Genomic DNA, 12593 nt, shown 5'->3' with positions numbered 1-12593 from the left:
TATCTAATCTCCATATAGGTATCAAATTTTGGCTCATTTGAAGCTAGGGCATCTCATCGTCCTTGTCAACATACTTTGCTGCTTGCTTAGTTCAAACAGTCTTATGAGTGAACGCACTAACAGAAGCAGTAAATTAATGCAGCCTATCAGTACGCCATGCTACAAATTCCACAATTTCGGACGTTTTCAACAGGCGGACCTCACCCTACTGTTGGATTTCGTTAAATTTCTCAATAAAAAAAATCCGCAATGGGGGTCTAATTCGTCATTAGTTAAGTATAAGTTTGGCTGCAGCTATCTAGCTCTCTTTAACATAAGCAAAGTCATTCGTTTTTAAACTCTAGTTCAATCAAGGATAATAGGACAGCACTAAATAGTTTAAGGGAAGCACTAAGTAACAAATGTCTCTTTGCCTTGACTGAAAAGAAAACGAAAACAGAACATAATTATGCTACTGCAGTGAATTCTTGGGGTGTGCTTCAGAAACATTCGCACCTAAAGAAGCCTGCAGATTTGTCTAGCCAGGAAGTCAGATTGCGCAGTCTGTATGAAGATTTCTGACTGAGGACGAGTATCAGAGACCCGGGCCTGGGGCGCCACTATTTCAGTAGCGGTTGATCTTGTGAATGCAGTGCTACACTCATTCTGCCCTTTGTTCGTGTCAATAGCACTGCAACGCGGACGCAATTTAGTGGTCGAAAATTTTCAGTAAGTTCAAGTAACACGTTGTTCAATGCTGGCAGTAGGCAACCAAACGGCCAAATTCCAAACAATTACACCCCCGCACGCAGATTCGCACCTCACCTGACACACTTGAGGGACGCCACGGAAAGAAAGAGGAGAAGGCACACCATCGCGAGACCAGTCCAACCTGGAACTGAAATAAAGTTGCATTAGGTTTTATTCATCCTAAAAAAACAGCTACGATAGAGGTTTGCTAGCATAGGATACGCGTTGCATGGACGGTAATCGTGGGAAATACAACAGAGATGTCCGGACAACCTTTCAGGGCACGAAAACCACAGTACAAGCACAAGATTTGACGCTTCGCGGCCGGGCTTTGTGATATAGCACATTCTATTACGTTTTTGTCAACTTTCGACACCACGAAGAGTACGTATAAATTACCCGATCATTCCCTTTCGACCTTCACACTGTGTCTTCACACTACGCTTGCGCCAACCAGGTGTATGTGCAATATGTACTCAAGAATATGTATATATGGTAACACAAGCCGGTACCGCGACCCTCTTGCCATCTACTTTAAAAGCATGTAGGAAGACGCTTTTTAGTTGCCTGTTTTCGCTCCAGCATGCATACTACTTCCAAAAAATTAAGATAAACGATCATGCACCACAGCTTCGTCAGCATCCAGCTGCCAGACGGTAAGACATTGAAAATATATTAAGGGCTGAACAGAGCACAATACAGTCGATGTAAAAACGGCAATCGCATTAATTCAAAGAACATGAAGCCGAGAACTTGTCAATAGGAAAGGAATTGAGGTAGACCTGATCAATCAAAGCTTAACCTGATGATCAGAGTAGGCTTGACATATAAATACATGATATCGAGTAACTAAACTTCATAGACGAAAGCAACCAATATACTAAATTTCGTCACGGACTTTATTGCGGGCCCATCCGACAACGTAAATACACAGACTGAATTCGCTGACAGTTTCAATGTCGCTGCGTTCTCAAGGCTGCTGGTTTATCTGAATCCATGTCATTACACACAGAGAGATACTTAGACTCGTGCAATTTCTCACGAACCCCATATTTACTATGTTTCGAATCCTGCCATCAGATAATTTTATTTATCTTTATTATTAAACCAACGTCTATTTAGCGACATTAACCCTTTTCTCTATTCAATATGTTTCCACCCTCTTCGCTGGGCCGATCCCGGAGGAATTGCACAGCCACGCCAATAAAATTACATAATCTTCAGGTTTGAGCTCTGTTATTATTGGCCGCTTTTAACATTTAAGATAAGAGACGTTACTGCACCTTAATCCACATTGCTCTAATTAGTGCCAACCTCAATCCACCACAATCCACTCTAAAGTCGCCGCCAGATGGCTGCGACGTGACGTGGGCCATGACGCACTTACTAGGCACATATTTAGTCAGCCAGAACCGTAGAGCCACCGTAGCGCTGGGAAAGTGTGCTCGTCCCACACCCCGCAGGCCCGGGCTCATTTATCTCCCCCCCCCCCCGCCCAGGCCGAAATGTGCGAAATTTTCCTTGGAAAGCGATAACTGTTTACAGGAACCTCCGCGAGAAGTTTGACATCAATGCGATCATTTTTTGACGTATTATTACTCTTTGGGCCATCGGCCATGTTTTTCCTACCATCGCTTGATGAGGCCGGATTTGCTGCCTCATGGTACATATAATGCCTTTCGCATAATAAAAGAAAACCGAGCAAACGTCGCCCTCATACGATCAGACACATTCATATACGTCAGAGAGGTATTTCTGCCAAGTGAGCGACTGTAAAGAATGATGACACACTATCTGGCAAGTTTCACTATGCGGTTCTCGCAGTAGTTTTTTCCTTCCTCCGTGGTCATACCGTTGAAGCGCACCGCCATGGACAACCATCACCGGTGATACGGCCGCGCATCTCTTACCGCTCAAAATGTGGTGCCATTTTAGTGGCCTCTCTAGATCGGATCCCGTCAGTATATTTTAGCTGGACGCTCAAACTGCTGTAGCGCGACCTCGCGTGGTACTGGTTCTCCATAAGGTACAGCGACTGGCTGCTCCTGACGAGGTTCGATGCCGCCGTTCCGTGACGCGCCCGGTCCGCCGTATGAGTCAGTGATATGATCGGTAGCGCAAGCCCGCCTTTAGGCGCATAACATAGAAACTGCAGAGTACTGCAAGCACGGCGCCTGTAAATAGGTAACGAGAAAAAAAAGAGAAAGCAGCTTACCTGTCCTGAGTATCATCAAAAGCGGATCCTGAAACCAACAGATGACAAGGAAGCCGTGAACGAAACATCAACAAAATGGGAACTTGATCTTTTCGCAACAAATGTTCAAGTATTTGCAGTGAAAAAATGCAGAGATGGCCATCAATGATTAATGGAGGTTATCTGCCAGAGCATCCGATTGACTGCTGCACACGCTATAGGTATTTACGTCTAAAATACCATGAGGCGTGATCGCTATGAGCTACATCATTTCCTTAAACTTTTGAATGTCGCCATAGCATGACTCTATAAAGTATTTCAGTGCTCTCCAGGCAGCACTCTCCACTACCGGAGCCTGGAACAGGTCTTGCAGCTGTTACAAAGGCAGCCGCAGTAAATTTGATATCGTGAAGTGAAAGTATCCGATACAAAGGAAACTTTTGAATACAAAAGAAATGCCAGAATATATTACAACCCCTCAGAAGGTGTAAACAGCTTAAGCTGTATGGTGTACTCTAGGGCAGCAACTAAATGGGACTAGTGGCTGTGAGTACACTTCTTAATTGTTGGTAAATGTCCCAACTACAACAGATAGTATTTATGAATTATGACCAATGAGTAGAAGTATGTGAACAGCAGGCTCCCTAAAAGAAATCAAGTGATTCGGAATTCAAAATATGGCTGATGAGAGCGTTCGAAAGTTCGCCATGGCATGTTTGGACTGCAGCCTTCAATTTCAAGTAACACTCAAAGGTGGAGATGAAAATCGTCTGTATCGCGGAATTCCGCACATCTAATGCTTTTGCTAAAAAAGAAACCCATTTTATAAAGGTCCTACACGCAGAGCACCTTGCAAAGCGTTGCGCATGCTCAATATAGACTCTGCTTTCAAGAAGATGACAAGCCCGTTCCAAGTCAATGGTCCACAACTTGTCATTCCGCCTCCGAGAAAAGATACGTTACCGAGAGATATGTAGATTTTTTTATACAGCCATGTATTTTTTTTTCTTTTTGAAGAAAGTTCATTTCCAGGCGTCTAATAAGACCACCTTGTTAAATGCGTAACAAAGTTCGCTCTCGCCTAATATTCGTGTGTGCGGCGTTTCCTCAGGACATGCACCACCGTACTGAAGCCCGTGCTCTACTCACGTTTTTGTAAACCCTACGTAGCAAGTGTTGGTTTGGTATCACTGTGTAGTAAAAAACCAGTTGAAGTTCGGTGTTTGTCTTGTGCATGTGGCTGTGTACCGAATCAATATGCGCCATAACATCGTGTCTCGTAATATACGATCAACTCACCTCTCCGGGATACCTGGCCATGTTGATTTCCACATAGTCGTGCGAGTAGTAAGAAGAAAAGTTGCACGCGTTAACAAGGTGTGCCAAAGAATGGACAACTGAAATCACAAGAAACGCGACAGCTGTCAAGACCACTTGACAAGAGTAAGAAATCACACTGTCAGCACAAAAAAAAAGAACATTGCCAGATTTTAAAAAAAGTCAATTAGAACACAAAGTCAAGCGTAGTGCATCAGACTGATGCTCGCGCTTTGTTATATGCATGAAGAAAAGCAAAACAATAAGGAGGCTTCACAGGAAGATGGACATTTAAATAATGAATAGTATACGAGCAAAGTGAGGAAAGTCGACAAGTGAGCAAGTTGGTATCCATTCATACAGAAGTGGGGCAACGCAGAGCAACAACGCTCACACTGCATGGTAAAAATTAGCCGAGATTGCGATTTTCGCCGATCATGCGCTTTGAAAACTCCCTTGTACTAAAAAATTACTCTGCCACGCTGGAGTAAAATGCACTACGTTACATCTTTTAGCACCACCTATAACAAGCGTCGTAAAAGGATGTCATTAGCCGACTTTACGAGTTGCGGAGTTTTAGATCAAGTAAATAGAAACCATCCATAGGGAGTTTAAAACCACGCGGTCCAGAACCGTCCTCAAGATCACGTGATTAAACACTACACTTATGCTCCGCAAGCCCTCACAAGCTCCGTCCCTTCGAGTTAAGCCTACACTCGACGAGAGGCACGGCCACGCTATCGGAAAATATGCCGTGGCGGCATATGGCCCAAAATATTGCTTCTTACTGCTTGCATTATTCGATTTCGCGACCAAAACTTCGCGGGGGTCGAAGAGAAATACGTACGGCAGCGCGGATCTCGTAAGTGCTTGTGCTTGCTTAGGTACACAAGTGAACAACTTATAATTGTCAATTGGCTGAGTAGTGAAAGTAGTGTACGGAGCATGACCGTATTTATTTGTTTACGAGTGCATGAAAGCAGTACGCCTGTTTCACTTCCACCGAAGCTCCAGCTGCCGTAGCAAGCCGGCCATCGTGACTTTTTGGCGTCTTTGTTTGCTACGTTATCAGGAAATATGGTTCCATCGAAACAAGATGAGGCGACATATTCTCAAAAACCCGACACTTGGCGCTATAACGGGTGAGCTCTCAGGAATAGCCGCACAAACGTTGTGAACAGAGTGAAACAAATAGTCCTATTATCCTCCCTAACAACCTTCACACGGACGGGAAAAAAGAATACTCCCGTATTTACACACAAAAACAGAGTAAGCAGGGGAGAAAAATTTCGACCTGACTGGTACGTAGTATAAAAAAACACAAACAGCAATGGGATACGGGACGAGCGGTTTACTTCTTTTTCACGTTATTTTTGTTTACACTGCAGGAAACAGGAGACCACAAAGCGCTGCACTCGCGATTAAATTAGTTCTTCAAAAACTTAGTCTCATATAGGTGCACCCGCGTACCATCATGCGACAAAAAAGGCAATTCATAACACTGAAAAAAACCTGCAGACAAATTATATTGGCCATTCTCAGTTCCTTTGCAGTTATATTTCGGAAGGTTTGCATATAGCTTGGCACGTAACTTGAACTCAAATAGGCAAGTATTTTTTGACTGTTAGTTTTTTTTTCAACGATATTAAGTGCTTTTTTTTTCCTGTCACATGCTGTTGAGCGGGTGCACCTTTGGAGGTTACGTTCTTCAACATACAAGTTAGATGCGAGTGCAGTTTGCGTTGTGTCCTTTTTCAGCTTTTCGTTCCGTCTTTCTGCGCTGCCCCCTCCTATTCCCTATGAGCAAAGTGAGCATCGCGGTGGAGGCCGTGTTTTGACAAACAGGGCGCAAAGAAAACAATGTTCCTTGGATCTAAGGTTTAACGTCCAGAACCTGCACCTTGGGTTATAGGGACGCCGTAGTGAAGTGCTTCGGAGTCAACATTGACCAAGTGCCCACAATGCTCAGTACACGAACATTATTGGATTTCGCACCCAAGGGATTGTTTGGCCTCGGCCAGGATCGAACCGGCGGCGACTAAAAATAATCTTTTTTTTTTTCTTTGGTAAAAGATTAACTCTCGCCTGAGACTTCTCTTGTTAGTCCACTGTCGTTAACATAAATACGTCATTGCAAGTACTGGAAGACGGAAAGTGTGGGAAGCACTCAGTTCTGCTTTCCCGAAGCAATCGATTTCAATTTTGTAATATGTCCTCCATATTAAATACGCTCGTCTCACGTTACATACGGCAGTTCTATTGCATAGCATTTAAAATGTTAGAAATTAGCAGCATCCAGAAGCACTCACAGAACCGAATACAGATAAGGTTTTTCAGTACTGTTACCCATCTCTTCCCTTTACCACCCCCAATATTTCAATCGCAGCTGTACGTACAAAAAACCATCTCTCAAGCCAGAGATACCACAAATAAAATACTGTAATATTTTCGGCCGGAACAAAGAAAGAAAAATTATCACCCTCCTGGCAGTAGGCTTTCGTTCACATAAAAGGTGTTTTAGTTTTCTAAAAAAGAAACCAAGCGCTACAACCGTAGCGAGCGCGGCATTTTTGTAGATACGTTCCCCGCCGAAGACGAGGAACTTATACTTTGCCGCTAATAACATCAGTACCAGAAGAATATTTAACGAAAGATGTTAAATGTTCCGTTAGAAGATAAGGGGCAGTTAAAGGGGAATGTTTTGGTGCGTCACATGTTATTGCACCGTGTTTTCTTTTTTTTGTCTTAGAAATATCGCCTAATGTGACAAGTTAATCATCGAATGCCCACGCTCGATGCAAAGGATATTGAAGTCGAGCGGACTGGGAGCGCAGGAAAGGCAGCCTCGCATTGCGATCAAACGGAAGCACCCCATTTGATCACTGCGGCCAGTAGAGGCAGGTAATGATACGGCATGTTTTGGCTGGCATCTCCTGCAACTACCTTATCAGTATTTGTGAGCGACATTCCATCGTTCAAACTTCGCCACACATGTCGTCACGGGACGTACATTTCCGTCTGAAGTTTTAGCAACATATATGTATTATCCCTATTCGTCTTTTAACACAGCACATTAGTGTACGTCAAGCTGTTGATGTCCTGAATTCAGGGGCTTGACGTTATGGAACTTTTACGTTGCGAAATTTGATTCGACCAGCCCTAACCCTTATCAACCCTCATCCGTACATCAAAATTCGCCAACATGACCCGAACCTTATCAGCTCTTATCGGTCCTTATCAACCTAGATGTCCAGCGAAGCTATTGCAAAACCACCACTACAGTTGCAAAGCAGGCTATGCAATGCTTTATTGATTGTTCGGATGTTTGTTTTGAGCTAACTATATATTGAAACGTATGCTGTTCTGTGCGTTGTATGGGTGATTTTAATGAATCTATGCACCGTTCGCTTCATTTTGCTGACCGCTTGAAGCTTGTGCTTACGTGGGTATCAGACATTGCATTTTTCATTTCCTTATGGGGGTATCCAGACATATACTACACGGACGCGTGTACAGTGATAACAGACAAAGTCACAGTAGTAGCCCTGAATCACAGCACAGTGATAACGGCATCCTTTCGGACCCATTCATACAGCACGGCGGAGGACAGAGCCATAGCGCTGGCCCTCCGAGATGCAGAGGCAAAACAACACTCTGCAATGCTCTTGAAGGACTCCCAGGCATCATGCCGTTCGTTCATGACCGGTACCACCACATATAAAATTCGGACAATGCTAGGCACCACGCAGTAATTTGGTGGCCCGCGCCATCTCGACTCGCGGGAAACGCGAGGGAGGAACAAACTGCTCGACGAATAAGCATCCGAGCACTAGTCAGTCTTTTCGAGGAACCCCCGATCGACCCGCGCGAAATCCTCGAAAACGAAAGAGCGACGAAAATACATCCGCCCACACCACGACCTTAGAGGAGAACAGGCCAGGGACTGGCGCCGCATACCTATAAACACATATCCACATTTCCATATAATTAGTAAGGTACACCCTGCACTCAATGCGGGTACTTGTGCTTGGTGGACGGAGCGGCCAACTCTCGCCCACGTCACGTGGACGTGTAAACTGTGGCCTCCAAATTTTAATTGGCCCCTTAATTACTATTATTATTATTAGTTTTGAACACGTATACACATTTAATAGGAAAGGGAGAGCGAAGAGCAGGCTGGCAACTGCCACCGGAAGGGGCACCACGCCTGCCTACTTTTCAGAAAAGAGGTGACAGCAACACAGAAATGAATGATAGGAAGAATGGGTGGCATTTGCCCCGTAAGGCGCAAATGCCGAGTAACAAGCAGTGGGAGCTTTGGCTTTCTAGCGAAGATCTAGACAGCCAGAAAGCTCTTTCCGATCAAGCCCAGTAAACCGCAGAGACCAGTGGCGCCCTGAACTGAGGGACCCACCCCCCTCCTAAATCCCTAACATAATTAAGAGCCGGCGCGTATGGAAGCGCTGGCAGGCTATTCTGTATGGGCATGGGGAATGAGATTAGAAGATTCCAAGGAGAGGGGAAAAGAGAGAGAGAATAAAAATTAATACGAAATGCGCAACTGAACCTAAAGACTATACTATTGCTTACGGGGGCATCAGCCATTGTTTAAGGGGGGTACGGTCCATTCCATTCGTCTTACGTGACGGACGGACAAATTTCTCGTTGGGTAGGCGCTGATATGCTTATGCATTTAAAAGAATTTCTCCGTTCTCATGTATTTAGATGTGAGCGCACGAGCTAAAGCAAAACTAGAATACTTCAGGCGACAATCCTTGGAACACTGCACATCCATTTACGTTCATAACATACCACAGCGGACAGAGTACCAACAATATGCGAGCTGTGTGTAAACAGCGCCCACCGCCACGAACGACATTCTTTTAAGGGAGCGATCTTGAGTTTGACTGAGGCGATGCGAGACATCCTGTTTAAATATTTCCTGCTCTTATTTCCTTAGAGTATAGGATAAAGGTATAGGCACTTTAAATAACGGTGTGTGCTGCAATGAATGGCCTATGCAGAATTCGGACTTAGCTTTCTTTAAGCTAATAATATTTTTAACACGCACCCAATATAGGAAAGGCAACAGCTCCACATTGTTCCTTTTTATAATCAAAAGAAGGCAATTGACTTCCCTGTGCTTTACATGTAATACTTTCTTTATTCTTGATAGTATATTCATTGAAAATTTCAGCCAAAACGGAAAGAAAACATAAACAAATCACATGACTTATGCAGAATTACAGAGGAGAGACAGTGCAGATCTACCTGGACGACGGTGTTCAAAGAAAAAATTTCTATTTCCACAGTATCACTTGATATTGATAAGCCCCATTACAGTCCATTCGCACTTACTTGAAGTGATGATGATGGTTGCGGCAAAAAGTACGTGCAGCCCGACACCTTGGTCCACACATACCCGCACGCACCCGTGAAATTTCTGAAAGATAACGTGTGAAACGCTGTTATTATTTTCTTTTCGTTTTTCGTTTAAAAGTGATGATAGTGAGCTTGGGCAAAAAGACAGTGCAGGTGTAAAGCACATGATGCAATAAAAGAGCAGAGTGCTGGAGATGCGCAAGTGTCTTTTTTGGCCTCTTTCCTTTGGAAAAAGAAAACATAGACCAACTTTTGTTTACGCCAGACCCCAAACTGCTTCAATTTTCTAAAGTAACGCATAACTGCAGTATCAAGAACAAACGTTCTCGTTACATATCTATATCATACGCCATGCAGTTACGGATATATTTCCGGACGATGCACAAAGGCATTTCAGTTGCAGAAAACTTCCACGAATATTATAGACATTTAAAGACATGATGCTTTGCTTAAAAGGGTATTGTAGACTTCTTGCCACTCCAGCTAGTGCTTGTTTATTTATTTAATAGGTTACCCTTGATTGACTAACTGATAGCTTCCATATGTAAGCAGCTACATCTAGAAGCGCTTCCTTTTACGTGAAATCTTGCTTTAAGCAAGCTTTAGGAGATTGACGCAAGCCAAAGGAACGCCTTCTTCTTCTCTCAAGTGTACATAGTTGTTGCTGTAGCATGTAAGCTTAAAGTAAACGGTGATGGCATTTTCGTTTCCTTAACTATCTATGAGAATAATGACACCATAAAGAAGTACAGACGGTAAACATATGCTTTGCGCCTAAAATTTATTATCTCGAAAGATAATAAATATCTCATATCCCGCAATGTAACGCAAAGTTGTATGCTGTTCAATACCATATATATATATATATATATATATATATATATATGCAAAATACAGCAATGATTACTTGCCACACAGAAGCCCCTGAATGTACTTTCCTACTTCATAAGAGCACTGATAAACTTTTTTCTATGCGGGTATTACGCATGCACATTGTTAAAAAATCATGTTATTCACGATTTTAACCAGTATTGTTTGGCGCACTGCCACCGTATATTTTTCAAGAAAAATATTACTCAGAAACTTATTTCCACAGGTGCAGTCACTATAAATCTCCCTGCGAGAGATAAAAAAGGTTCCGGGTAAATATCTAAGATTTTCTGCCTGTTTTTATTCTATTAGGTTGTAGAAGTTCTTAATTGTGTATAATATATGACGCACCTTTCGGTAAGAGTTAAAATGAAACGGGGTATCAGATTTGAGCGGCACATTTTCGTTTAATTTACGGGTTTGAATTAAAACCAGGCGTATAATCGCTGGAACGACAGGGAAATATAAGATGACTTTTTAAAGAATTTCGGTGATATCAACGGTTCTATTCAATTTAAACATCTTTATAAGAATATTTGTTTTGTGTGTTTACAATTTTTCGCACGATACTGAAGTGTTCGCAAAGGTTTTCCATTGGTTTAATGTTAGCCGGACTTCAGAATAATGTTTCGCAACTATCCACATGCCCAAGTAGTAAATAACAGTATTCCGCGTGTCAGGAAATTTCCTTGCAGCGATACATTACATGCGCTTTTACAGAGAAACTACGCGGTCTGTGCAGATGTTCGTGAATTTTGTTGAACTATAGAAAAACTGTAAGAATAATACAGACATATCTTGGACATATCTGTCACGGCGTCTTCAAGGACATTGGTGTGCACACTTAAATTACATTTGTTTAAACTATTTGTACGAGCTGTAATACAACTACGAAAAATGCTTCAACGATTAGCCCACAAGTAAACATTATCTTTAAAGCTGCAGTAGCTGTTGCGATAAATTAAGCTGTGCAAATAGATTAGCACAATTTAGCGTTTCTTGGCCGGTAGATTCGTGCATACGTCGATACATGTGAAATTCCTTGTTGAATTTGAAAAAAAGACAGAAGTCGCAGTTTCGCCCGAAAGACTAAGCATCGATTGCAACAACAAATTAGTGGGCAGCTATACGAAGTAAGGATAGTAGTTTTAGGGGCCGTATATACTTGTAAACAGAGGCATAATAACTAAATTAACAAGCATGGTGTCACGCGCGCACAAGCAAACATGAACACATCTGACTCGATGACCGCGGAAACTCGCTGTCAAAAGGCTGGCTTGAGGAAACGCGGCAGCAGCAGCGAGCGAAGTGACATTCATGTTGTATATCGTTTCAACGAAAAGTGAGCGCCGAGAACACACAGCACGCAGAAAGCTACGAGCCGCCAACGATCACAGACTGTGCCGCTAACGCAGATCGCTCTCAAGGTACGGCAGCGCCACCGCGCGCGGCCGCCACATGCGCAGTAGCAAGCGGAGTAGAACGCCACCCCCTCTCTCCCCTTCCGTCAGTGCGTCGCAACGGTGGGTGCCCCAAGCACGACAGAAGACGGTGCGCGCTTCCTCCCCGCTTTCTTCTCTGCCGCGCGGGCGAGAATAAGCCGCGGTTGTCGCCTCCCCTAGCACGCCTTCACTTGTACAAACAGGGTAGGGCGCGCGGCGACAGTGTTAAATGCCTTGGACTTTATAGAGAACCTCACGGCGACGGCGGAAATGCGCGTGGTGTGTCCGTAAAATTGCTATCGCAATAAAAGCAATCTAAAGTCGCATAATACATGTACGAATTACTACGTCGGCCTTATCCTTCGCAGATACAGGAGAACACTATCAAAACAAAGCTTCTTAACGATGGCGGTATTTCTAATGAAGATAACCTAGATTCAACGTAGTCTGCGTCCTTTGATTGGTCCTAGGAGTGCTCTCTCCCATCAGTTTTTTTTAAAGAGCAGAATACAGTCATCGAGAAATTTTATCTTGTGCTGATTCAAAATGTAGCATAAGTAATAATTAGGAAAAGAATGCGCGTTTGGAGAGGACTACAGTGGGTGTTCCACAAGTTCGCATGTGTCAACGTTCAAAGAAACTTTTCAGCCGATACCGAT

General features: G+C 43.4%; 1 protein-coding gene across 2 annotated transcripts in view; it reads right to left on the bottom strand.

Annotated features, from left to right (window-relative positions):
* The window catches only part of LOC126523520 (NADPH oxidase 4-like), a 262696-nt gene that overhangs the window by 81159 nt on the left and 168944 nt on the right, over window positions 1-12593 (bottom strand). For both annotated transcript variants that reach the window (XM_055066892.2, XM_050172121.3), the window contains exons 4-7: window positions 9599-9683; window positions 4223-4320; window positions 2945-2972; window positions 805-877 (exon numbers count right to left, since the gene is read on the bottom strand). In XM_055066892.2, coding sequence (XP_054922867.2) covers window positions 805-877; window positions 2945-2972; window positions 4223-4320; window positions 9599-9683 — 284 coding nt within the window. The remainder of the gene's footprint in view (window positions 1-804; window positions 878-2944; window positions 2973-4222; window positions 4321-9598; window positions 9684-12593) is intronic.

The sequence above is a fragment of the Dermacentor andersoni genome, chromosome 6 (assembly GCF_023375885.2).
Source record: "Dermacentor andersoni chromosome 6, qqDerAnde1_hic_scaffold, whole genome shotgun sequence".
NCBI lineage: Eukaryota > Metazoa > Arthropoda > Arachnida > Ixodida > Ixodidae > Dermacentor > Dermacentor andersoni.
Note: the sequence above shows the minus strand (reverse complement) of the source record. Positions and strands in the feature narration are given on the sequence as shown.